Source organism: Centroberyx affinis, unplaced genomic scaffold (assembly GCF_046629955.1).
Source record: "Centroberyx affinis isolate AG114_WGS23_722 - 3 ecotype Tasmania unplaced genomic scaffold, CSIRO-AGI_Caff_v1 ptg004772l_1, whole genome shotgun sequence".
Classification (NCBI taxonomy): domain Eukaryota; kingdom Metazoa; phylum Chordata; class Actinopteri; order Beryciformes; family Berycidae; genus Centroberyx; species Centroberyx affinis.
The window spans coordinates 230833-256669 of NW_027282316.1; the positions used below are offsets into that span (position 1 = coordinate 230833).

The window sequence follows — 25837 nt, forward strand, 5'->3', positions numbered from 1 at the left end:
CCTGTCATGATGTCATATCCCCTTTACCCCCTAACTTCCGGGGAAACACGGGAAACACCAGATGATCCGTCAGAGAGTGAGGAAGGAAGTCGGCCAACTAGCTAGCTAGCCGCTCTGTCGTTTTTTTTCATTCTATTGTTTTTATCGCTCACTGTGACGGATCACGATTATTCATTCCCGTTTGCTGCGCGTTCTGTCGCCGAAGCTGTCCCCGTAAAAAAACTCCCATGATCCCACGCTACTTCACGACGTCATCAAACTACGTCTTTTGTTATTGTTTTGATTGAGAGAGCCCTAGCGACAGAAATTACATACTTGAATCCGCTCACCAGCGAGTTGACTGATTCTGGTCTGGCATCGTGACATGAAACAGCGGTTTCTCAGTTGAAAAATGATCGGTCCAATGAGCGCCGGGGGGGACTAACGATTAGCCAATCAGCGCCACGGGCGGGACTAACGCCGTTGTCAAGCTGTGCGCCGGAACCAAGGAGGAGTAATAACAACAGAGGCTGTTCTAAATAGATTAGTAGTAGTAGTACCAATTACTTTGAAATCCGAAATACTTTGTTTTTACTTCGCTCCGTGTTGTCAAAGATGCTCTATACTTTCTGAACCGTCTCTGGTGTTGTCATGGCTACGCATCAGCGTCGACTTACAATGACATTAGATTCAAGCGGATATGTTGGTCTCTAGTGATTGGTTAGGGAAAATCTAATCCCCCTCCCCCATGGAAGTCGGTTAGAGTGGAGGCAACGTCAGACTGAAGATGGAAATGGAGTGTAACGAGTTGACAATTCTGTCTGATATCAGGCAAATCCAGAACATGAGTTTCAGAGAATGTTAGTATAACCTCCGTGTTAACAAATCACGCCGCTGCCGCTGTTGCTCAACTTTTAGAGGAAATCATTTTATCAGTATTGGCCATTTTCCTACCTTTCCTACCGCGTCAAATCTGGCCAAGTGCGACATTGGCGAGCGGTGTGACTCCACTCCTTGCTTCAAAAAGTTCAAAATATTTGAACTTTAATGCACACCTAAAACTGCCAGAAAAACACACAGCACGTCACAAGAGAGAAGCACACCCCCAGGCGCACTGTACCATAGGAAAACAATGGTTTTGCAGGCATTGTGTTTCTAGCGACGCTTCTCTGTGTGATCGCCCCCCTTAGACGGTGTTAACACCTAACATGTTCATGAGTGGTTTATTTGAACTCTGGATTTACTCCTTTAGTTCGGTTCACTTGGCCAGGTGAGGACTCAGGTGGCACCACATAACCGCACAGAGACGCCTGAAAACGCGAGCCTCAGAACTGCGGTGCGGTTTGTTAGGATGTTGACATCTGATAGCCAGAAGTTCCTCATGCTTGGAAAGCCTAGCATAACAAAAAAGAAGTCTGGACTGATGCTCATATCCAGCTATTCGTCCATGTGTTCTTAACTGGTATGAACACCAGAGAAGGGAAATTACAACAAAGAGCACAGACGAGTCCATTATGCTTCGCTAAAGTTACAGGGACTGGAGTCAGATTTGTTTTGACTCTCCTGCTGCCAAAATATCTAACCTGGCAGGATGACAAGTTACCAAAACTCTGTCCAAAAAACGAGTTATTGTGAGTCCATGTGACTTTAGTTTACAAGCCCTGGTTCTCTTGTAAGGGGACAGTGTGAACCTAAATGAACCAAATAAAAAAACTTCAACAAAGTCAACTTTTACACTATGGTTCGGACCAAAGAAAATGAACTGTTGGTGTGACCGCACCCTAAGTCTTTGAGCCTCTGAGTCTTTTAGTCTTTTATTCTGACCATTAACACCAAGTCTGTGTGTGTTTTATGTTCCTATTCTAACAACAATAGTTGCCATTCTGCTGTTATCTACTGATCTCCCTCTCCTCGACAATCTCTTTCTCTCTTCCCACCACAACTTCTTCCCTTTCTCTTCCCGTCTTCTCTTTTTCTGGTGTCTCTGATCTCTTTTCGTCCTTGTTTCTACCTATCCCTCTGTTTTCTCCGTCTCCTGTCTCTTTTTTGATATCAGTTTACAGTGGACTCCTACGCCAGGGGACAGGCTAACACACGCACAGACACACACACACACACACACACACACACACACACACACACACACATACAAACACACACATGTGTTGGTGTTGGTGTTACTATACCTGTGATGACCTTCCATTGACTGCAATCACTCCCTAACCCAAACCCAAGCCTGGTATTTATGGCAGGGCTCTCATTCAGAAACCACTTGTATCAAAGAGTCATAACCTGGTGTAAGGAGCACAAAACCTTAAGCCCTGAGAAATGGAAAAAAGTGTCATTTTTCCATCTTTTTCCTCCATCCAGCCGGGTTTACATCAGGAGAAAGACAAATGAAGCCTTCAACCCGCATCTCTTCCCAACAGTTAATGGTGGTGGACCTGTAACAGTATAGCGCCATCTACTGGGAGCCATTACGTCTGATGATTGTTCTTCATATAACGGCCAACACTGTTCATATAACTTCATATAACTGCTAACACTGTTTCTCCATTATGTTCCCATATCCCAAAGATGATAATGCCCCAATATGAACAGCAGGATGAAATGTAATTCCTTCCATGGCATGAAATATTCATATATTCTTGGGTGTTTCCCTCATTTTGTCCACCCCCTGTATACCGCTAATCCTGTAATAAGACCTGGACCAGAATTTGAGCTATAACCCGGAATCATTTGTGTGTGTAATGTAAAAATTCTCATTTATAATAGAACATCCTGAGAATCCTAAAGCTTGAGTTTTTGTCCGTGTCTCTGACTGGTTGTTCGTCTGTTGATGCAGGTTATGACTAGGAGCTCAACGATTGGCTGCTGGCGTGATGATGCAGTTTATGACTCATATTCTATTCTGAGCCAAAGAACTGACTGGGGGGGTCGTGACCTTTCATCTCCTTGGTGACCGCTGTGATGTCATCAGCTCTCCATTCATCACTGTCATTATCCATCTCTCTCTCTCCATCTTTCTCTCAATCTCTCTGTCTTTCCCTCTGCTTGTCTCTTTCTCTCTGTCTCTCTCAGTCTCTTTCCGTCTACCTGTTTCTTCCTCTCTCTCTCTCTCTCTTTCCATATTAACCAGCTTGAGCTCATTCTCTGTAGCACCAACTCATGATGATGAATATGAATTTATACTTTGATTTTAATGATTTGGTTTATTTAGCTGCTATAGACGTCTATGGGATGTGTTGATTAGCAGTTTCAGTGGAATTAAACTAGTACTTCAACTAAATTCAGATTTGGATAGTGGTTTTAGTAGGTTACTTATTTGTTTTTTTGTACTACTGCAACTATCGACAATTTTTGGATATAAAAAAAATCAAAGTATTGCTGAGTGTAGCTTCTGGCAGGCAGCTGTCAGAGTATGGCCATTAGAAACACAGTCAACATTCCTTCCACTTTATTTCAAATAAAACAAGATTTGTTAACCCAATCAGTGGTATTTTTGCAGTTATGTGATTTTGTATTATATCACATTGTAGATGTAGACATGATCTTTTTTTTTTTTTTTTCTTTTTTTTTAACAAATTAGCCTGAACTACTTTTTAACCTTAGTTAACAGAACTAGATTTCTCTTGAGGGAAGCTTTGCTGTAGTTCAACTTCAACTGGTAGCTTGTAAAACTAGACTTTGAAAGTAGCTTCCATAACACATAACACTGTCAGTGGGAAAGAACAAGGTAGCCTGTAAACATTGTTCTGGGTCTATAAGATTGAATGAAACTGTAATGATGGTGACACTTGGATAGTCCAATGTTGATGCTCAACTATCAGGTGACAAAAAGTAGATGTTCAACAAGGTGTCACTTGCCTATTGGATGCATCTCCAAAGACTATGTAAACCCAAACCTAACCCTAAATCTAACATTAAACCCAACCCTAAGATTAACCCTAGCCCATCCATTGAATATCTATAGACTGCTTCACACACGATTATGAGTATCACTTGAAACTCAGTAGACTTTTTAGTGACACATTATAGTCACTTGATAGGAAGTTGAGGATCAACATTGGACTTTCCAAATAAAGTGTGACTGCAAATGGTATTATGAGGATGAGCAAAATGAAATATGTGCAGTATGGAATAAGTGAAAAGAATATAAATATACCAATATATATGAAAATGAAATTTAGAAGAATATTAAAATATGAAGAGACAGAAGTTAGTCCCTGTCCTCCACCTAGAGCATGCTGGGATAGGCTCCAGCCCAGAATGACCCTGAATAGGAATAAGTGGGTAAAGAAAAAGAATGAATCAGGTCTATAAAGCACATACATACATATGTACAGTAGGCATGTAGACTTATCAATATATTCAATTTACAGATGTACAGAACACACCAATTTCCATGTGTGAATTACTAGCTGCCTCCTACCAGATGGAGGAACCACATGTACAGAAAAAGAGATAATGCGCATGGCCGCATGTGCATGGATGTCTGTTCTCATTATCACTATCATTATAGAGAATATATTTATACATGGAGCTAGCTTACGTACAGTGCTCTGTGTTTCACCTTGGGGTGCTGAGGTGGAGGCTGAAGGTGCTCTGTGACATCAGCTCACCAGAGAGAGGATGATTGCTATGGTTTGTTTTACCGGTGTACAACACACCCAGCCTTTTAACCAGTTTGTTTTACCAGTCTACAACAGAGCCAGCCTTTTAAAAGGCATACTGAGCAAGATTTGCCCCTTAGAAATAGCACAAACTCATCCAAAACATATCCTACTCCATCATTACATATCATATCATGCGCCATTGGTAGTGTGTGACAGTGTTTGTGTCTGCAGAGAGCCTGCTGCCTTCTGCCTGTATTCTTATTTCTGAATGTTTAGGACATTTCTGGGAGTCAACCGTTTGGCAGTGGGTGTGTCCACCTGCAACCAAAACCACTGCTGAATTGTTTTATATCGAAAAGCCACGCTGGCTACGGTAGTAGTCCCGAACTCATAGAGTAACTGGAGTTCTGGTCAGAGATGTGTCATGGGCTGCATCTAGCTACCGTTAGCGTAGCTTCGTTGCAGTAGAAAAGCTGATACCTAGCTAGCTAGCTAGCTAAGCTAACCGGCACCTACCTGTCCAACAGAAAACAGGCCAACTCTGTGTCGCTCTTCATCCTCATGCTCTCCTTCAATACCAATTTATTCTCATTTTAGAATGAGCCCAATCTCGGAACCCATCATCTATCGGTCTGACGACGATTAGACTCTGGGGGCGACGGCCAATATTTGGGGGTTTCCGGTGTAGCCAGCGGACATCCGGGCCAAGACTTCCTCTTCCGTGCGCCGGTCATTGTTTACAGTCCGATTAGCAACTTGAGACACGAGAATGGAGTTGGAGTTGAGAGACGACATCACATATGCAGATATCTGTTTATAGAGATTAGCCGAAATCGGCTGGACCTAAAACACCTACAAAAAGTATCGATGTTTGTATATTGTGTGGAGAAATGTTAGACTCTCGCGTCTCAAGTTGCTAATCGGACTGTAAACAATGACCGGCGCACGGAAGAGGAAGTCTTGGCCCGGATGTCCGTTGGCTACACCGGAAACCCCCAAATATTGGCCGTCGCCCCCAGAGTCTAATCGTCATCAGACCGATAGACGATGGGTTCAGAGATTGGAATGAGCCTTGTCTGCTTGGCGTTTCGACTCACTGTACCTGTCTTTTGCATTGTTCTGGCAACCGCGTTCAGGGGGGCGTGCGCTTCTCGGGAGGAGTAGTCAACCATGAAAGTTGTGTTTACAAGCCACAGCTGGCAAAATCCTTACCCAGTATGCCTTTAAGCAGTTTGTTTTACCAGTCTACAACACAGCCAGCCTTTTAACCAGTTGTGCTAATCCTGCCTGCGTCCCCAGCTGCAAGATCTCATAAGTCGAATGACGTCAGCCTTGCCCAAGTATGGCTCACGGTTCCATAGCGATTTCTCCGTAGGGAAAATGAACGGGGTTTCACATAATCGTCTCTGTCACAGTCTACGTTTAATGCAGGATTTTCAAAGTCGGTCAATTTTTACCTATGTATATTTATGTCTCTAATGACGTTGATTTCTGTAACCGTTTTATAGTCCAAGAAGTATTTTTGCTAGCAACAAGCTAAACATTCCACACGTTTCGCTAGCTAGCAAAAAATACTTGATTGACTAGAATTGAAGAAACTAACAACAAACAACAATTAACAACAATGATATATATATACAACTACAATTTAATAGAAGTATTTACAGTATAAAACGTGGAAATCAAAGATATGCGATCGATTTAGCAAAGGTGGCGGTGTAGGTGCTCAGATGAGACCGACAGAGAGAGTAGAGAGAGAGGGAGAAGGTCTGCCAGGGGGAGACCTACGCTACCGCCTCCAGCGGGTGATGCAAATTATATGTGCTGAAGTGTTTAGCTTGTTGCTAGCAAAAATACTACTTGGACTAGAAAACGGTTACAGAAATAAACGGACCCAGTTCCATTAGAGACATAAATATACAAAAACAGACCGGCTTTGAAAATCCTGCATTAATCGTAGACTGTGAGAGAGACAATTATGTGAAACCCCATTCATGTTCCCTACGGAGAAATCACTATGGAACCATGAGCCAGACTTACGAGGTCTATCTGCACTTTTGGCTAAAGATATTATTGCACTTCCCAACAGAATTCCTTTTCTGAATGACGTTCTGTTGTAACAATCAGAAACCCATCTCTCTTTCTCCGTATCCTCCTCCTCCCATCTCCTCTTCCTTCCCTCCTCCCCTCTTCGTCTTTCACACCCTCATTTCCAGCCCTGCAATTACATAATAATGACATAACAGGCAGTCGGACAGACACAAATAAAAGCAGGGCAGGTGAACGGAAATACAGATAGACAGATAAGCACACGGACAGGCAGACTGATCTGAAGTGGATTGACTGAGCATAAAGCTTTGTCATTAGTTCACAAACTGCTGTTTTAGCTGACATTTTGCACAGGGAGAACAGGGATCATTTGCTGCAGTAGGCCTACTTTGTAAACTTCCAGCGTATATGGCTCTGGGTGAGATTAGAGAGCTCCACTGTTTATGGCCCAACTCCAGATGGCTCTGGTCTCACTTTACTGACCTGACATGTTTTCAATGAGTGTGTGTGTGTGTGTATGTGTGTGTGTGTGTGTGTGTGTGTTGTATATGTGTGCTGGCCACCAGGTGTCCTAGTTACCATAGCAACATGTTTTAACGATGTCCAGTAAAGAGGAAAAGGTGGAGGGGAGACAGACTTTCGGCCTATTGGCTCATTCTAATCATTTGCTGTTTATTGGCCTGGTTCTTTGTTTTTATATGCATTTTTCAATGTTTTTTTTAAATAAATAAAATAAAATGTTATTATAATATTATAATATTCCAGAAATACACATAGAATATTCCTCCTTCACACCCTGCATCCCAGTCCACTCAAAGCTTACAGCCTATTCTACAAAGAGATAACTACTAAAAAAAATAGCTACATACATATATTACATATATTATTATAAACATGTGGAGTTTAACATGTGGAGTTAAGTTAAACTTGATCAACAAATCTCTGTTAAATTAACTAATACTTTTTTATTTGTAATTCAGCTAAATAAATCTTTATCCAACAAATGATCAGGTTAATTAAACAAAATAAATCAATGCAATCAAGTAATTTGAACTAATTATGGCAAGTGGGTGAAACCAGATCAGTTGAGCTCAAGCCTTTAACAACATACACACATTTACTAAATTGTGAGCATATGTTAATTATTTTGTTTGAGGGTATATGAACCAAAACAAGGGAACAATAATAGAATTTGAATTCAGAAAACACATCTGCCAGAAAAATGATGGATTAGTATTGATTAGTATTAGGCAAGTTGTTATTGTTATTTACTGTCAGCTAATGTTGATCATATTTAATTCTTCATCTGAAGACAAAAACAATGAAATGCACTTGGGAATATTTTAATGTACCAACTAACAGTCATACAACCACAGTAGAGACGTGTTGACATCTCAGAACATCCAAAAGCCATTTTTGAATTATGAGACTGAACCCTTTGTTGAGCCAGTGTCGTTATTCATTCATGACAAATGTGTTTCTATCGCTATTTATTGCATAGTTTCTCTATCAAAAGAAAGAAAAGAAATCAGAGGAGGCGCAAAAAGTGTTTGAGGAAATTTCATTGAATTTTGCCATTTCTATTCAGCTTTTCGAATTCAATACGTTATGATTTTTTTTTTTAAAAAGCAAACAAAACAATAGTTGGATGGAAACCAAAGTAGAAAAACCAGAAAGTGCAGCCATATCCTTGTAAAAATCCCCCTGGTTAGAGGCCTTTTTGATTGAAATCTACCCAGATTATGTAACAGGTCAGAGTTACAGCACACACACACACACACACACACACACACTCACACACGTGTGATATCCATGTTACACAGTACTGGGACACAATGGACAGGGTTTCTCTCGCCCTCTGTCTTTCAATCTCTTCCTCTTCCTGTCTCTCCCTCCTTTATCTGTCTATCTGCTTGTCTCTCTCTCTCTCTCTCTCTCTCACTCTCCCTCTCTCTCCGCATGACAGAGGAGAAAGTAGGACGCCCTGACACCCTGGGGTGGGGAGGGCAGGGGAGATGGGTGGGTGAGCCTGAGCGATTGTGGAAGAGAAAGCGATACCTATTGCACTCCTTGCGCGCTTCCTATGTGTGTGTGTGTGTGTGTGTGTGTGTGAGTGTGTGTGTGTGTGTGTGTGAGTGTGTGTGTGTGTGTTGCAGCCCCAGGCAGTATCTCTGGGTGTCAAAGCAGTCACAACTCGGCTCGCCAAAGTCATTTCTCTCTTTCTATGCTTAGTCATTCCCAAACACACACACACACAAACACACACCTCAGTATTGATACACAACTTAGTTCCGCCATGACCCACCTTTAGGTGCTGGGAAGATTAAAATGGGTGCCCCATTATTCTGGAAAGTTTCAAAAGTTAAACGTTTTTTGATTTATTTATTATTTAACTGATAAATATGAATGGTCAGTTTGGTTGAACTGTAAGCGCTGAATCCGTTTTTGGCATTAAATCACTAATCATAATAATAACTAGTAGTTAACGTGAATGTGAAGTTAGTTGTAAATAGGGTTGGGCGATGTGGTTGAAATCAATATCATGATAATCATAAGGATTTTTCTCGATATCAATATATATCACAATAGTTGATAATAACATATTGTTCATGTATACAAAATCACGTTAAATAATCAAATTAATGTTCATCTCATTGAATCGAATGGTAATGTTAGGTGTGATGTCAAACAAAACAAAAATATTCAAATAATATTCCTACCATACCTCATTTTATGAGAGTTTTTAAGTAAAATTTGCTTGTCATCATCAATTCAGACAGCAGAAATGTGTGTCACGATATTAAAATATCTTCATATCATCACGATATGATTCCACTGAAAGACGATAAACGATAATATTGAATTATCACCCAGCCCTAGTTGTAAACTACTTTGTAAAAATGACTGCATCTGTATCTGCAATGTGATATAATACAAAAATCACTTGACTGCAAAAAATACCACTGATTCGGATGCTATCAAAATTAGTATTTTATTAGAAATAATGTGAAGTAATGTTGACTGTGCTTCTAATGGCCATGAACTTTATTAGTAATACAGTTGAATGGTAGTAACCATGAGTTCTGCCACACAATATCTATTAAAATTCCAAATTGAATTCCAAAAGAGTTTCCCTCTGGGCGATAAGGCAATATCTCTGATGTGTTTGTTTGCCTACTACATTTCAAATCTCTACCAATCCCATTAATTATGAAAGGACTACTCTGACTTTTTGGGAGTTTAGCTCATTGGTCATCTTACCCACTATGTGATGAGAAGACTGACACCAAAATCATCTCTGTGTCTTCGGTAGGTAGCTCTGTCAGGTGCACATGCTAACGCTTTAGCCCTATGCGGAGTAGCATATGACCAAAAAATCACAATCAATTACCAATATATTTCATCCTGTACTGTTTTCATTTAAGTTTCTCATAAATGAACCATCCTCCATCTGTCTTTTTTCAAGTTTAATATCGCTTTTACCTTAACTTGTAATTGATTTTCTCCCAGCAAATGGATGATAGTGCACCTATTTGTGAGATTCAAAATTCATATCCAATTCCGGACACTTCAGTCCGTGTCGTGTCAATATTAATCCAATTCCGGACACTTACTTATAATCATATACTCGATATTAACCCTTCCTGTACCTTCACAATGTTACAGATACATGTAAGAAGTGCAGGCTATGTACTCAAAGCTCTTATTTTTCCATTTATCAGCCAATACAGATTCTCTACATGAAGTAGGCTAACCGTCGTCCGCTTCTTATTCGTGACTAAGTTCGTAATTTAATGTTTTATATGCTTAAATGTGTATAGATAATTATGAAATTTGATACCTAGCTTCTGCAATATGTATGAATTTACGTCACTTACGTTTTGGATAGGAACTCTGTATAAAAACGGCGAGTAAACACCAGAAATTACGCGAGTGTCTGGAATTAGATACAGTTACGTTAATCATTGGCGACTAGCAAATTCGACAAAAAGGTGGTTGAACCCTCAGGAGTTGCTTTCATTACCAAGTTACATTAGTCTAACAGGGAAAGACTAGGAGGTTAAAACGCATTTATAACTTAGCTTCTGGCCCTGTATCAAACATAAAGTGGAAAATAAATAGTTTTTATCCCTCTGATGGTGGAGATAGGTTTGCATTCCTGATAACCTCCGACTGTTTTTTTTTTTCCAATCTTTATTGAAAAAAAACATTCAAATATACAAACAGTGCAGACATGTGCTCAGCATAGTATGCAAAGACACAAGAATATGAATTTAAAGAAACAAATAAAAGTAATAATTATTATTATTTACCCTAAAAAACAAACAAACAGAGTTGGGATAAATAAACTTCATTAATATAAAATTATGATAAAAAAAAACAAACGTTATTTTTCTTTAAAGAGTTCACCGTACAGTTTGGCAGTTTTATTACTTTTTTTAGTGTTTATAAGTTTGAGAGTCTTAATATATTCATTAAATTCACATAAAAATCTAGTGAACTTGGGGGTAACTTTTGTTATTTAGCATTTATGGATGTGAAATTTACCATGTAGAATCGATAACCTCCGACTGTTGTGTTTGGGCTGGTCGTCATTTGACGTCACGACTGAGAGGCGCGGTTACATTGAATATTCATAAGCTCCTGGGAGCGCGAGCGAGTGAGAGAGAGAGGGTGTTTAACAGCCTTTAAAAACGAATTAGTAACAATTTCCAAATCTCTAAAATGTATGAAAAGCATGAATGCCCACAAATTACACTTTGTATTTGCGCAGTATAACGTAATTTAACCCCTGGCCCTGTTTATCAAACATAAAGTTGAAAATAAATAGTTTTTTATCCCTCTGATGCTGGAGATAGGTTTGTATTCCTGATAATCTCCTATTGTGTTTGGGCGTGGTCGTCATTTGACGTCACGACCGAGAGGCGCGGTTACATTGAATATTCACGAGCTCATGGAAGCGCGAGCGAGTGAGAGAGAGAGAGAGAGAGAGGGGTGCGCGAGAGCGAGAGTCTGAGCCCTGAACAGCTGGATATCAACGGTCTCCGCAGCGGCAGGGGAATAATGTGCATTTTCAACTTTATCATAGCAGGAAAGCAGCAGCTGGACTCGGCCCGCATTGAATAAGAGCAACCGGGCTTAAAGACAAACCTGTCGGCGACTACGACCAAGGCTGAATACAAACCCAGCACGGCATTTGGAAACGAGCGGCTTCATTTTTAATGAGTTGTTATCTGAGTTTTGGACCTGTGTGCTTTCTACCAGTCAGTCCATCCGTCTAGGAAGCTGAAGACAGGCAGGCAGGCAGGCAGGCGGATAGACAGGCAGACAGACAATAATGATGGAGTCCATCCTAGACAGTTTAACAGCAGAGAAACTCTATCCGCCCGGAGGCACCAACCTGTTGGACCTGGAGGAACTCAGCGACGGAGATTTCCTCACTAATGTGGTGAGTGCTCGCATTTAGGCTGCTTCTATTTTTTTATTCGGCGTGTCTTTCTTTTGGAAGTCACTTTCCTCACTCATGTGGTGTGATATTGTTGCTGTTATTGTGTTTATTCGCGCTGTCTTGCTGTTGGAAGTCAGCTGTCGGTGTTTCTGTACTGACGGCTCTCGTGCGTTATAATCTAACGCACCTTTACTCCCTGTTCCGCCCGGAGCCGGACCTCAGGAGGGCGGTGTTAGTTATTCAGATCCTGACTGACATCCGGGGGGAGTTCATAGCCTACTCTCTCTCTCTCTCTGTGTGTGTGTGTGTGTTGATATATTCCAGTCCAGTGGGTAAACTACTATGTGAGACTGAGAACACTGGAAACAGACTAGGGGTAACTGAACTTAACCTGGTGTGTGTGTGTGTGTGTGTGTGTGTGTGTTCAGCTGGCAGGTGTTGAGTTCTCACCAGCACACCTGGCTCTTTGGAGTGTGTGTGTGTGTGTGTGTGTGTGTGTGTGTGTGTGTGAGGAGATTGAGTGATAGAGTGCGACTGGGCATGTCTTGAACGCTGTCTAACATAATCTGGCTTGTGCACAGCTGGTGTGTGTGTGTGTGTGTGTGTGTGTGTGTGTGTGTGTGTGTGTGTGTGTGTGTGTGTGTGTGTGTGTGTGTGTGTGTAGCCAGCCGGTAGCATTGACTATATGGTGACTAATGAGCAGTGACTATATTGGCTTTATTGGACCACTAGATTGGCTCTTAATTAACTCTTAACATGTATGTCTTAATTTCGTTATTGTTTTAATTAACTATTAAAGTGTCTCTTAACTCTTAAGACTTAAGGTGTATGTCTTACATCTTAATTAGCTCTTAAGCTATAGCCTACATCTTAACGAACATTTAACTCACTTCTCATTAACTCTTAAGGTTTATATCTGAATTAACTCTTAATGAACTCTTAAAGTTCATTAAGAACTGTTAATATTCATGTATTAATTAACTAAATTAAGACATAAGCCTTAAGAGTCAACTAACTCCTAGTTAAATTTTAAAGTGTATGTCTCAATTCTTAAGGTTTATGTCTTAATTGACTCTTCAGTTCTTCAGTCTAATTAACAATTAATTACATCTTTAGGTGAAGTTATTGATTATTTCTCAAGGTATATCTCTCAGCTAACCCTTAATTAACTGTTAAAGTGCATGTTTTAATTAAATAGCTAATAAATAATAATAAAGGAGTTGCTGTCTAATTACCTGTAACTAGCTATAATTACCAATTATTTCCTAAGGTGTAGGACACCCTTCAAGTAGAGGACTGGGGTTCAAATCCTCACCCTGCTGAAGTGTCACTGAATCCCTATCTCCATAATAATAATCATCATAATCATCATCATCATAATATTATCAGTGCTAGAAAAAAATATTCTGTCTTTCCTTCACTCTCTGTGTCTCTTTCCACTCTGTCTCACACTTTCTTACTCTTTTCAAGCAGTGCAGATTTTCAGCAGCAGCCATCAGTGCATGTGCGCGTACACACACACACACACACACACACACACACACTCACACACACACACTAAGCAGACCTCTATTCTAGTCAGTGAGTCAGTCCAGCAGTCTGCTTGTGGTTTCTACTCCCCCCCCCTCTATGTTCTAAATAAATTTAGTCCAGTCTGCTGTGAAGCCACTAGGCTGGGTTGTACCACTGGAGGACATGGGGGAGAGGAGCTGTACCACTGGAAGACATGGGGGAGAATAGCCAGTACCAGTGAACCACTAGAGGACATAGGGCAGGATGGCTGATGGGACGTACCACCGGAGGACATGAGGGCGTGATCGGATTTTCCAAAACTTAAGAGAATGATGCATCTCATTACACCGCATAATTTGTCCGCTCATGGACACACTGCCAGAATTTGGTAGTGACAGCCGAATTTATGAATGAGAGTGAATGCACATATGTCTGGTACACATTGGAGTAAAATGACTAGACTGTGTATGTACGGGTAACAGGAGTCACTCCACTCCTCTCGCGATGGCTGTAAATAATGTCTGTAACCATAGTAATGTTTACTTCAGTACTACCATTGCCTGTATTTACAGTTTACTTGACACCTGTAACACCAGTAACCAGAGGCATCAGTTTATCCATAAGTTGCGTCATGTTCTCTTTTTCCACCGCATGGACTTGATACTTTAAACCGCAACATTTGGGCCCGAGACCGCAGAACTGGTAGGAGCAACCGCAATGTTGTGAGAGTGGAACGTTTCTCCACACAATACACAAACATCGATACTTTTTGTAGGTGTTTTAGGTCCGGACGACATTTCGGCTAATCTCTATAAACAGATATCTGCATATGAGACGTCGTCTCTCGACTCCGACTCCATTCTCGCGTCTCAAGTTGCTAATCGGACTGTAAACAATGACCAGCGCACGGAAGAGGAAGTCTTGGCTCGGATGTCCGCTGGCTACACCGGAAACCCCGAAATATTGGCCGTCGCCCCCAGAGTCTAATTGTCATCAGACCGATAGACGATGGGTTCTGAGATTGCACAACACTTACCTCCATGATGATAATGTCACATAACGTAACGAGTGCTGGGCCTTAACAACCAGTTGTCCAGTCCAGTTCTGGTACACACTACTCGGACTAGCCGAAGCCGCTCTCAAATTCGATCGTCAAGACCTGCATTTTTCAGGTAGTGAGTTCGGTTGGAGAATGCGGTTGTCACTCTCCTTAAAGAGTAACTAAACCCCACCCAAATCTTTAGTGAAGCCTGACACCTAATGGTGAAAAGTAGGGTACTGCACTGGCCGTCTGCTGTTGGCTGGTGTTTGCGCCAGGTGATGTCACCTTCCATAGAGTGCAACAGGTGGTGACGTCACATGGCACAAAGACCAGCCAATAACAGATGAGCAGTGCAGTACCCTACTTTTCACCATTAGGCGTAAAGGCTTCACCAAAGATTTGGGTTTGGAGTTTAGTTACTCTTTAATAACTGAACTGTGTATGAAAAAAAAATCACAGACACCACTGATCTGATTTTGGCAAAACGTGGGGAAATGATGATGCATCTCATCCCTGTATCCCAGCATTCACAATTCCACATTACTTCAAGGGGGAAGATCACTTGTAGCACTGTGACGTCTTCTTCCTTGGATTTTCTGTCAATGCAGTTTGAGTTTCTGTAGGTGGCGCTAACTTCTTCTGTTTATTCCAAACAAATAGGAAATGTAAAACGCATCACTTGTGCAGCAGAAGATTTTTTTTTTTTGCAGGAAAGACCTACCAGACACCGGGTGTTCAGAACAGCAAATGTAAAAGATTTCATGAACTTGATATAGGTTATATCACCATTGTGTTATAGCAATCGGTAGAGAGTAGAGAACGGCCATTGATGACTGACACGGGCTGAAAAGACAAGTAGACAGACCGACTGACCGTACCGCCAACAACCTGGAAACATTTTATCACAAAATGACCATAACATATCTGTGGGAGGTTGATAGGGATGCTGATGAATACCGATGACTCAGAGATTGCTTGTCCAGGTGCTTTGATTTCTGGCTTTCAAAACTCACTTGGAACAGAAACTCCCTACCCACTGGACTTTCAAGACACACCGCCCCGAAGGCTAAAAAGCCTCGCTCTCAAGCCAAAAAAGCAAAAGGCCAAAGCGGTATTATTATTCCAGTATCGAGCATGGTGATATATTACCTCTTCTCTGGACGCTTCTGTTGGATCTCAGTTTACTCCTCTCTACTGTGACAATATGACTGTTTTGTGTCAGTTACAGGCCACCATAAGCTGTGCCAGAAACCTGTTGATGTTGCATTTTCCTTGGTCCAATAAAAGTCATAGATTACTTTATGAGTGCCGATAAAAGATACACTGGATCAAGATATTTGGAGGCTAGGTCTCCCAAAACACATTTAAATCCAGGTGCAAAATCTACCTAGACTGAATCTACCAGGAAATATGTCAGCTCACAGTGTCTATAGCAACATATCTAAGTTTCAACAGGTTGAGTAAAATGTATGAGTGGGAAGTATAGGGTGAAAATTTCAGATTATAGCATTATTATGGTGTGCAAAATGGAAGTAGTAGAACTTTAAGATGAAAATAGTGCAGAGTAATTATGATATGAAAAATAGACCAAAATGTGAAACATATGCTACAGATATAAACATAAGTAAATATAACATTACAAAAATATGAATGTGTATGCAGTATGTAATAGTTGGGACATTCTAAAAGTATCAGTATATTCAATATATTTAGATTAGTAGACACACACACACACACACAAAGTGAGGTCAGTGAAGGCCAGTGTAGTAACTTAATGCTGTGAAGTGGTGAGTCTGACGCAGTTTATGTAATAAGAATTTAATTTTCACAATGCTATTCTATTCTATTGTATTCTATTCTATTCTGTCATATTCTGTTATGTTCTCTTCTATTCTATTCTATTCTATTCTATTCTATCCTTTACATTTTTTGGGAAACCCAATTCTGCTGAAATTCATTCTCTGTTGATACTATCTTTCGAACAACTTTACACTGACCACACACACACACACACACACATATATACACATACACTCACACACACACATATACATCTATACACATTGTATACACACAAGAACACATATACTGATTGTATAAACACACTTTCTCTTCTCCTATTTCCTATATCTCTTCAACTATTTTCTTTCTCTTTTTTCTATCCTTCCTATTCTGTACTCTCTACTGTATTCTCTCTCTCCTCCATCCATATTGTATTGTATTCTATTTTGTTCTATTCTATTCTATTCTATTCTATTCTATTCTATTCTATTCTCTCCTCCATTCAGACCCTGCACTCCAGCTTTAGAAAGACACACCCACCTTATTTGCATACTCATCGCTGATTGGCTGCTGTGCGGCTAAATGGAATGTGAGCAGGCATGCAGCAGTGTGTGTGTATGTGTGTGTGAGAGAGAGAGAGAGAGAGAGAGAGATACTCTTCCTCTGTTTTACTCTGAACTGTAGCTCACTCTTCACCTCTATCTGCAACACACACACACACACACACACACACACACTACCTCAGCTCCCTCCTTTCTCCCTCCGTCTCTCAAATCCAGACCGTAGTTCACATAAAACCAAATACTATTTCAACCCACTACAGCCATGTACAACCAAATAAAGGGGAGACCGGGGTAAAAACTAATGTGTATTTATTTTAAACAATAATTGCTGTTTATACTTAAGGGTGTTGGCCATTCATGGAAATAAAAAAAAAAATTCAGAGCCATTTAAAAAGTTGGTCTTTTTGCATAACTTACCCCAGGGCTAGGGGCAGGTCAGCTTATTACCTGACATTGTACGACCTTATAAAGCCTTACATATCTATTTCCATAATCATGACTCATGACATCATTACCATGATTAAATGACTGCAAAAATCTTTTTTTTTTTTCCACTTTCTCCATGTGCATCACAGATTCAGGGAAATGCATCATTCTTCCTAAATCTGTCATCACATTCTTTTTGATTATGGTTGTCTAGATCAGTGATTCTCAACCTTTTTCATATCAAGCCATAATTTAATCCACATTAGAGCCACCATTTGATGAGATTTTGTCTCTCAGACCCAAATCTGAGAATATTTTTATTGCTAGATATGATTTTATCCAGAATTCCATGACTATCTGTATTGTAGGTAGAGAGATAACAGAAAAACTATGATCAAAACAGTCATTCTTCTACATTCTCTAATTGTGTTAACTTCTTGTAAATGAAATAATGGTGAAGGTTAACAATTCATCGATTTGCCGGGGACCCCCTGGAACCCCCTCAAGGACCCCTGGTGGTCCCCGGACCCACGTTGAGAACCACTGGTCTAGATACAAGAGATGGCTCATTTTACCTATAATCTCAATTTACCCTGTTCTCAAAAATTAAATTCTATAAATGTTCACAGCATCAAACTGTACATGTAGACCAATTTTGGTGCTGAATGACTTGGCTGATTGACTGGTCTATTTCACCTGGACTAGTAAGATAGCCAAATGAAAGGAGAGGAGAGAGATGTGTTCAGACTCAACACTATGTTAATTACAGTCCTAACAGAGACACTCACTGCATTTATAATTAGCACTCTTTGTGTCTGTCTTTCCCAGCTCTTTCTCTCTGTGGGTTTGATCTCACCCCCCATCCCACCCTAATGACATGCTAGCATCGCAATCAACTGCAAAATGTTAACCGTCAACTGGGTTTAACACTGTGTTCCTCTCTCTAATGCGATTCCCTTCCCAGGTTGGGAATCGGAGTCTTCAGGTAATGAGAAGGTCCAGACAGACCTTCTCTGTTCACACTGCAGCTTTGTAGACCTCAACCCTCTAAAAAAAAACGGTGTGAAAACCGGCACAAATACGCACTTCAATCCATGACTTGCAGTGATGCCACTGTTCGGTTGACGCCAACAATAAGACATAGCGCATTATGTATCATAAAACGACAAGTTTATCTGCAGACTTATTGTTGGCGGCAGAGAGGAAGGTTCACATCCTCCAAGGACTTCAATCTTTTTAAAATACCTTTCCTTTTTCAACCATGAAGTCTGGTGACTTCATGGTTGCTTGTTGTATAGTCTGTGGTTATAATGGAACGCTATAATGGAAGGTATTCTAGGATTCAAGTGATCAGTGTGTGAAAGCACAGGTGGACAAGCTGTATGGATGCTCATCAATACAGATCCCATCCATCTGGAACGTAATGGACTAGTTTGAATGCAATCCAGTTACATTACATAAGTACGCTGGCCGGGTCCATCTCATGTTGGAGGTAATACACAGTGAGCCTCATACACATAAATGTTGTATGGGTTGTCACCTTATGATGTCATCCAAAGCGGACATGTTTCCATTCCGTGTTCAACATGGCAGATGACACTCCAGTGTTATTCTGCTGTGCTTTGTAGTTCCTCCTCTCTGTGTGCTGGTCTGCTGGGTTTTCCTCCTCGTGTCACACTGCACACTTTGAAGTTCCTCCTCACTTCCAGCACTGAAAACTAGGGCTGCAACTAACGATTATTTTCATTGTCGATTAATCTGTCGATTATTTTCTCGATTATCGATTAGTTGTTTGGTCTATAAAATGTCAGAAAATGGTGAAAAATGCGGATCAGTGTTTCCCAAAGCCCAAGATGACGTCCTCAAATGTCTTGTTTTGTCCACAACCCAAAGATATTCAGTCTACTGTCATAGAGGAGAAAGAAACCAGAAAATATTCACATTTAAGAAGCTGGAATCAGAGAATTTTGACTTATTTTCTTAAAAAATTACTCAAACCGATTAATCGCCAACTAGATCAAAATAGTTGGCGATTAATTTAATAGTTGACAACTAATCGATTAATCGATTAATCGTTGCAGCTCTACTGAAAACACTTGTCCTCTTCTTCAGTTTATCCTGTGCTGTAGTACTATAGTAGTGCTGTAAAGATTCTCTATATCAGTGGTTTTAGTAGGTAATAGGGCCACCACTTGTAGAGCTACATATAAAACTACAGGGCCACTACTATACTAGAGCTAAATATAAAACAATAGGGTCAGTGCTGTTACTACTAGAGCTAAATATAAAACTATAGGATCAGTATTGTAACTACTAGAGCTAAATATAAAATAGGATCAGTGCTGTTACTACTGAGCTAAATATAAAATAGGATCAGTGCTGTTACTACTGAGCTAAATATAAAATAGGATCAGTGCTGTTACTGCTAGAGCTAAATATAAAATAGGATCAGTGCTGTTACTACTGGAGCTAAATATAAAACTATAGGATCAGTATTGTTACTACTGAGCTAAATATAAAAAGGATCAGTGCTGTTACTACTGGAGCTAAATATAAAACTATAGGATCAGTAGTTACTACTGAGCTAAATATAAAATAGGATCAGTGCTGTTACTACTGGAGCTAAATATAAAACTATAGGATCAGTGCTGTTACTACTAGAGCTAAATATAAAACTATAGGATCAGTATTGTTACTACTGAGCTAAATATAAAATAGGATCAGTGCTGTTACTACTGGAGCTAAATATAAAACTATAGGATCAGTGCTGTTACTACTAGAGCTAAATATAAAACTATAGGATCAGTATTGTTACTACTGAGCTAAATATAAAATAGGATCAGTGCTGTTACTACTGGAGCTAAATATAAAACTATAGGATCAGTGCTGTTACTACTAGAGCTAAATATAAAACTATAGGATCAGTATTGTAACTACTCCTTGTCACAGTCTTTGAGCTGGGCTGTGACAAGCTAAATATAAAATAGGATCAGTGCTGTTACTACTAGAGCTAAATATAAAACAATTGGGTCAGTACTGTAACGGCTAAAGCTAAATATAAAACTAAATCTGTGACCACTATTGTGACTACTAGAGCTAATTTTAGAGCAAAATTGTTTCAACTGCAGACCTCTCTCTCTCTCTCCCTCTGCACCGCTCCCGCCTTTACCCAAATTTCATCCACGTTTCCCCATCAAGGAAAACTCTCCGCTGTTTATTTTTTTTATTCTGGCCCAATTTAAATCTGACCTATATTCCCTAATGGAGCGGTGTTAAAGGCACAGTGGCGTGGGTATTTAAAGGGATATTGTTTGAACAGGGAGCGCAGCAGGAGAACAAGGCTGCTCTGTCTCAGTATAAACGTGCTATTCCTCTGTGTGTGTGTGTGTGTGAGGGATGTCTGACTGACTAGTTTACTGACTAACTGGTTGCTTGACTGGCTAAGGAATCAACTGACTCCTTGCAGTAAACAGCCACTACTGGCCCAGTCCCACGAAGATCTTAGAAGTTTTAATATGATGAATATAGATAAGAAATACACAGTAGGACCACCCTTTGCCTTCAGAACAGGCTCAGTCCTTCCTCCTGTCCTGCTGTCCTGCTGTCATACTGCATCCCATAATAATGATTGTCAGACCTCTTTTAGATTCAACACATATGGCTAATTGGCATTCATTTTTATTTGACTGGCCTGCATAGCTGCCTTTTTAATTATTTAGTTACTTCAAAGTTAGTCTGATTTTCCATGGGCTGTTTCCGCTATTTTGTCCATCCCCTGTATGTGTGTGTGTGTGTGTGTGTGTGTGTGTTAACTTGCTCCACGTGCTCTCAACAGACAGCTGCGTGTGTCCCAGGATTAGGCCACAGACACACCTCCCAAACACACACACACACACACACACACACACACACACTGAGCACTGGGATATGCATTGAGGAGATGAATGTTACTTAAAGGGGAATACCACTTGGTTTAAAACTACTACTACTAATACTGTGATATGCTTTGGCCCTATGTGGCTTACTTAGCAACTGACTGAATGATTTACTGACTGACTGACTGACTGACTGACTGGCTGACTGACTAATTCTTGGTATCTAAACACTAAATGGTCCCCATATTGAATGTGTACAATCATATAAATACCCTAGACTATGGCTGTATAATAGATTATTATTCAGTATCCATGTGGAACACCTTACCCAAAAACTGAGGATCAAGATTTGTTTTTTGAACCAAAACATGCTTCTCTTTTAATAATAATACTACCAAAAAAAAACATCCACAATCCACAGTCATGTCTGCACTCGATTATGGGGACATTTTGTATTTGCATGCCCCTTCTGTTTGAAGCTGTTCACCACATTGCCTTGTGTTTTATTACAGGAGATAAATGTCACTCTTACTATTGTGATTTATATGAAAAACTCAGGACTCTGGTCTTCTTTAATAATGAGAGGGAAAATGCTCCCTGTACCTCACATCTCCACTATGAACCTTATAAATACTATGAACCCTATCAATTATTTTAAAGCATAATATCTGATTTTTTTATGTTGTTGGTAATTGCTTTTTACAATGTCTGTCCCTGTATTTTGCTGATATCTCAGTCTAAATAAGTAAATAAAAGATAAAATGAATGTACCTTTTCTAGATGGAAACTACTTAAAGAAGCTTTATTGACCCAGACATGTCTTTATTACAAACTAGTGGCGGAGTCGGTGATGAATTTGGACTTAATCCTTGGACTTCAACCTTCTAAAAGGTTTTTGGAAAAGAGCATAAGCTAAATTCTGTCTGTCTGAGCACAGCTGACTTGACGGTGTCTGGTAATTGGTTCCAATCTATCTGTGTGTGTGCTTTTGTACTATATGTGCATGTTTGTTCAAGAGAGGGGTGACTCACTGTGTATGTGTATGTGTGTGTGTGTGTGTGTGTGTGTGTGTGTGTAAACCAGTGAAAGCAGAGCACCATGCTATCCCAGGCTTCCAGAACATTGTATATCAGCTCAGTGACTCATTCATCCAGACTGAGGATAAATCTATCACCCATGGCTGCTGTTTTCCCATTCACTGGCTCTCCATGCCGTCAAGACAGTCTTGGTTCTCTGGTTTCTAACTTTGAGAGAGAGTAGCCTTCCGTTCACGTCCAGAAGAATTAACATACAGCAGTAATCACTGTCCAGCAGAAACCTTAGATCTCTGAAGAGTTAACTGTACAAGAGTTCAGAAAAACTTTCCACTCTGACACTCATGAACGTTGTAATGTAGTATCAGAGGTTTGTCTTGGCCCCAGAGTTAGGAAACAGTTTCTTCACATGGGAGATAATGCAAACTGTCAAGTACAGTAAATAAAGTGAATTTGCTGATATGAGTTTTCTTCAGGATAAAGACTGCGGCCAGTTAAATGAGTAATGTGCCATTTACGAATCAAAGACTAGCTAGTTAAGTGAGCTTCCTTGAGCTAGCGAGCAAGTGTCAAACAAATGTATTTCCAGTGACTAGAGCAGTGGTTCTCAACGTGGGGTCCGGGGACCACCAGGGGTCCTTGAGGAGGTTCCAGGGGGTCCCCAGCAAATTGATGAATTGTTAAACTTCACCATTATCTCATTTACAAGAAGTTAACACAGTTACAGAATGTAGAAGAATGACTGTTTTGATCATAGTTTCACTGTTATCTCTTTGCCTACAATACAGATAGTCATGGAATTCTGGACAAAATCATATCTAACAATAAAAATATTCTCAGATTTGGGTTTGACAGACAAATGGGGGTCCATGGCCCTAATGTGGACTAACTTAGGGGTCCTTGATATGAAAATGGTTGAGAATCACGGGACTAGAGAGATAGTAGGCTACTTAGCTAGCAGGTGAGCTAACCATAGCTAATACAATTTAGAGCAGCACAATCAGAAGCTAGTGAGCTAACAGGTTAAAAGTTGGGTAAAATTTTGGTAAAATTGAGGATAACAAATGGAATGGAGGATAAACAAAGATGTGGTAAATGTAACAAACAGCTTTTAACACACATTTTTGTAGCCACTGCATATATTTCTGAGAAAAGTATAGTTTTGCCTAATTGATATGTTTCTCTGCCAGAAATCATATATGAATAAAATGAATTACATGTATAGAAGAGCTGACATAAGGATTGAGTTGATATTTATGGGTAGCTGCTATGAAGCTCCAGTTATCTCCATAAAAATTCCACAGCAGCAGCAATAAGTCACTTCATTCCACGTTTCAGTGGGGAAATGATTTTTTTGGTTTGTTTTTTAGATTATTTTCGGGGCATTTTCTCCCTTTTTTTTATTGGTGAGTTGAAAGTGGAGCGAGACAGGAATGATTGTGGATAGTGAGAAAGGAAGACGACATGCGTCAAAGGTCCTGGGCCGGATTTGAACCCAGGACGCTGCGGTTACATGGTACACGCCTTAGACCACTGAGTCACCAGGACTCCCGAAAATGAATGTTTTTTTAAGACGTGGAATTTGCCAAAGAAAACCAAGGTTTTGCTCAATAAATTTGCACACTGTCACCTGCTGTTACAAATGAAAAATAACATGTAACATGAACTCATATGGATGTGATGTATGGCGGTCAGTAAGCTGCTGTTGAGGTATTATATATGTTTGTAAAGTATTACCAAAACTGAATTTATCCCCCCCCTCCATCTCTCTCTCTCTCTCTCTCTCTCCCTCTCTCTCTGTATCTTCCTCTCTCTCCATCTTTCCCCAGCCTTTCTCAGCGGACCAGATGGATGACTTTAGCAGTGAATTATTCAGCAGTTTCTTTGAGGACCATCTATTAGAGCGCCCCCTATTGGCAGAAAGATCTTCACTTTTACACATGGAACTGGACAGCAACCCAGGTCACTTCTTCTTTTCTAACTTTTTTTTTTTTAATTTCTACTGCAAAGTTGCCTTAATCACCACCAGACTTCACCCACAGCATATATCAACTGCTTACATCATCTTTGTATCAAAGAATTTTGATATCAAAATGTTGAGATGTACAACTTTTCCATAATGACAAATCAAGCTTATATTCTCACTGTCAAATCATTTGCCACATAGGCTTGGACCCAAGTAATATTGATTATGAGTATGATTATTATTATTGGTAGCAGTAGTAGGAGTACGAGGAGGAGTAACATTACTATCATTATTATTAGACAGCAGCTCAGAAAAGTGCAAAATAATGAATGATAAAAATAAATCACAAAATATAAATATGTCATATAACAATGGAGTAAATATATATTGCATCAATTTTCTTGCCACTTATTCGAGGCTGGGTTGTGATGCCAACTTGGCAAGCAGAGGTGCCCAGATGTTCTTTTCCCCAGCAACTTCCTCCACACATGCTGGGAGCTCCTCTATCTCTCCCCATGCATCCTGGGAGATGTAGTCCCTCCAGTTCCCTGTCCCTGCTGAGAACAGTTTGGGGGATGTCCTGCCTTCACCAGAACCCTCTTGATGCCACACCGGAAGCCGTTCTCCATCGCTTCTCCGAACTTCTCCCACACCCGAGTTTTCTCTTCTCCAACTACTACTTCTGGTCTGCCGGTACCTCTCTGCTGAGTCAGGAGACCTCCATGCCAACCGGGCCTGGAAGGCGTCCTTCTTCAGCTCGACAGCCTCACTCACCACCAGTCTACCAGCGGGTTCTTGGATTGCTGCCATGACAGGCGCCGACCACCTTTTGGCCACAGCTCCTAGCAGCCGCTCCCACAACAGAGGCTTTCCCTCCTGTGGTGATTTGTCCATTTTCACAAAACTCGCCTCTCATGTACATGTGTTCCACCACCAAAACTTTGAATGGACACTGTTATGGCATCTTGTTATGGCATCTAGCTTTACCAAGTCTGTCTGGCAGAATCCACTGCCATCTGATCCAACTCACCACCAGATCGTGGTGGTGAGTTTCTCTCTTCACCAGAGTGTCCAGAACATACGGCCTCAGGTCCGATGATAGTGTCCAGAACATACGGCCCCAGGTCCGATGATAGTGTCCAGAACATATGGCCTCAGGTCCGATGATAGTGTCCAGAACATACGGCCTCAGGTCCGATGATAGTGTCCAGATCATATGGCCTCAGGTCCGATGATAGTGTCCAGAGCATATGGCCTCAGGTCCGATGATAGTGTCCAGATCATATGGCCTCAGGTCCAATGATAGTGTCCAGAACATATGGCCTCAGGTCCAATGATACAACTACAAAGTTTATACTCAACCTTTGGCCCAAGGTGTTCTGGTATCAAGCACACTTATGGCCCTTCTTGTATTCAAACATGATGTTTGTTACGGACAATCTAGCACAGAAGTCGATCCACTGTTCCTCCCAATCATAGGTTTCTCAGTTGTTGCCAATGGAGCTTTGAGGTCTCCAAGCAGGACAATGGAGTCAGTTGGAGTC

General features: G+C 40.5%; 1 protein-coding gene across 1 annotated transcript in view; it reads left to right on the plus strand.

The window, feature by feature from the left end:
• Nucleotides 1-11672: 11672 nt before the first annotated feature.
• Nucleotides 11673-25837, plus strand: part of creb3l1 (cAMP responsive element binding protein 3-like 1) — a 41976-nt gene continuing 27811 nt past the window's right edge. Inside the window, exons 1-2 of the mRNA XM_071545113.1 lie at nt 11673-12093; nt 24157-24289. Coding sequence (XP_071401214.1) covers nt 11983-12093; nt 24157-24289 — 244 coding nt within the window. The 5' untranslated portion in view covers nt 11673-11982. The remainder of the gene's footprint in view (nt 12094-24156; nt 24290-25837) is intronic.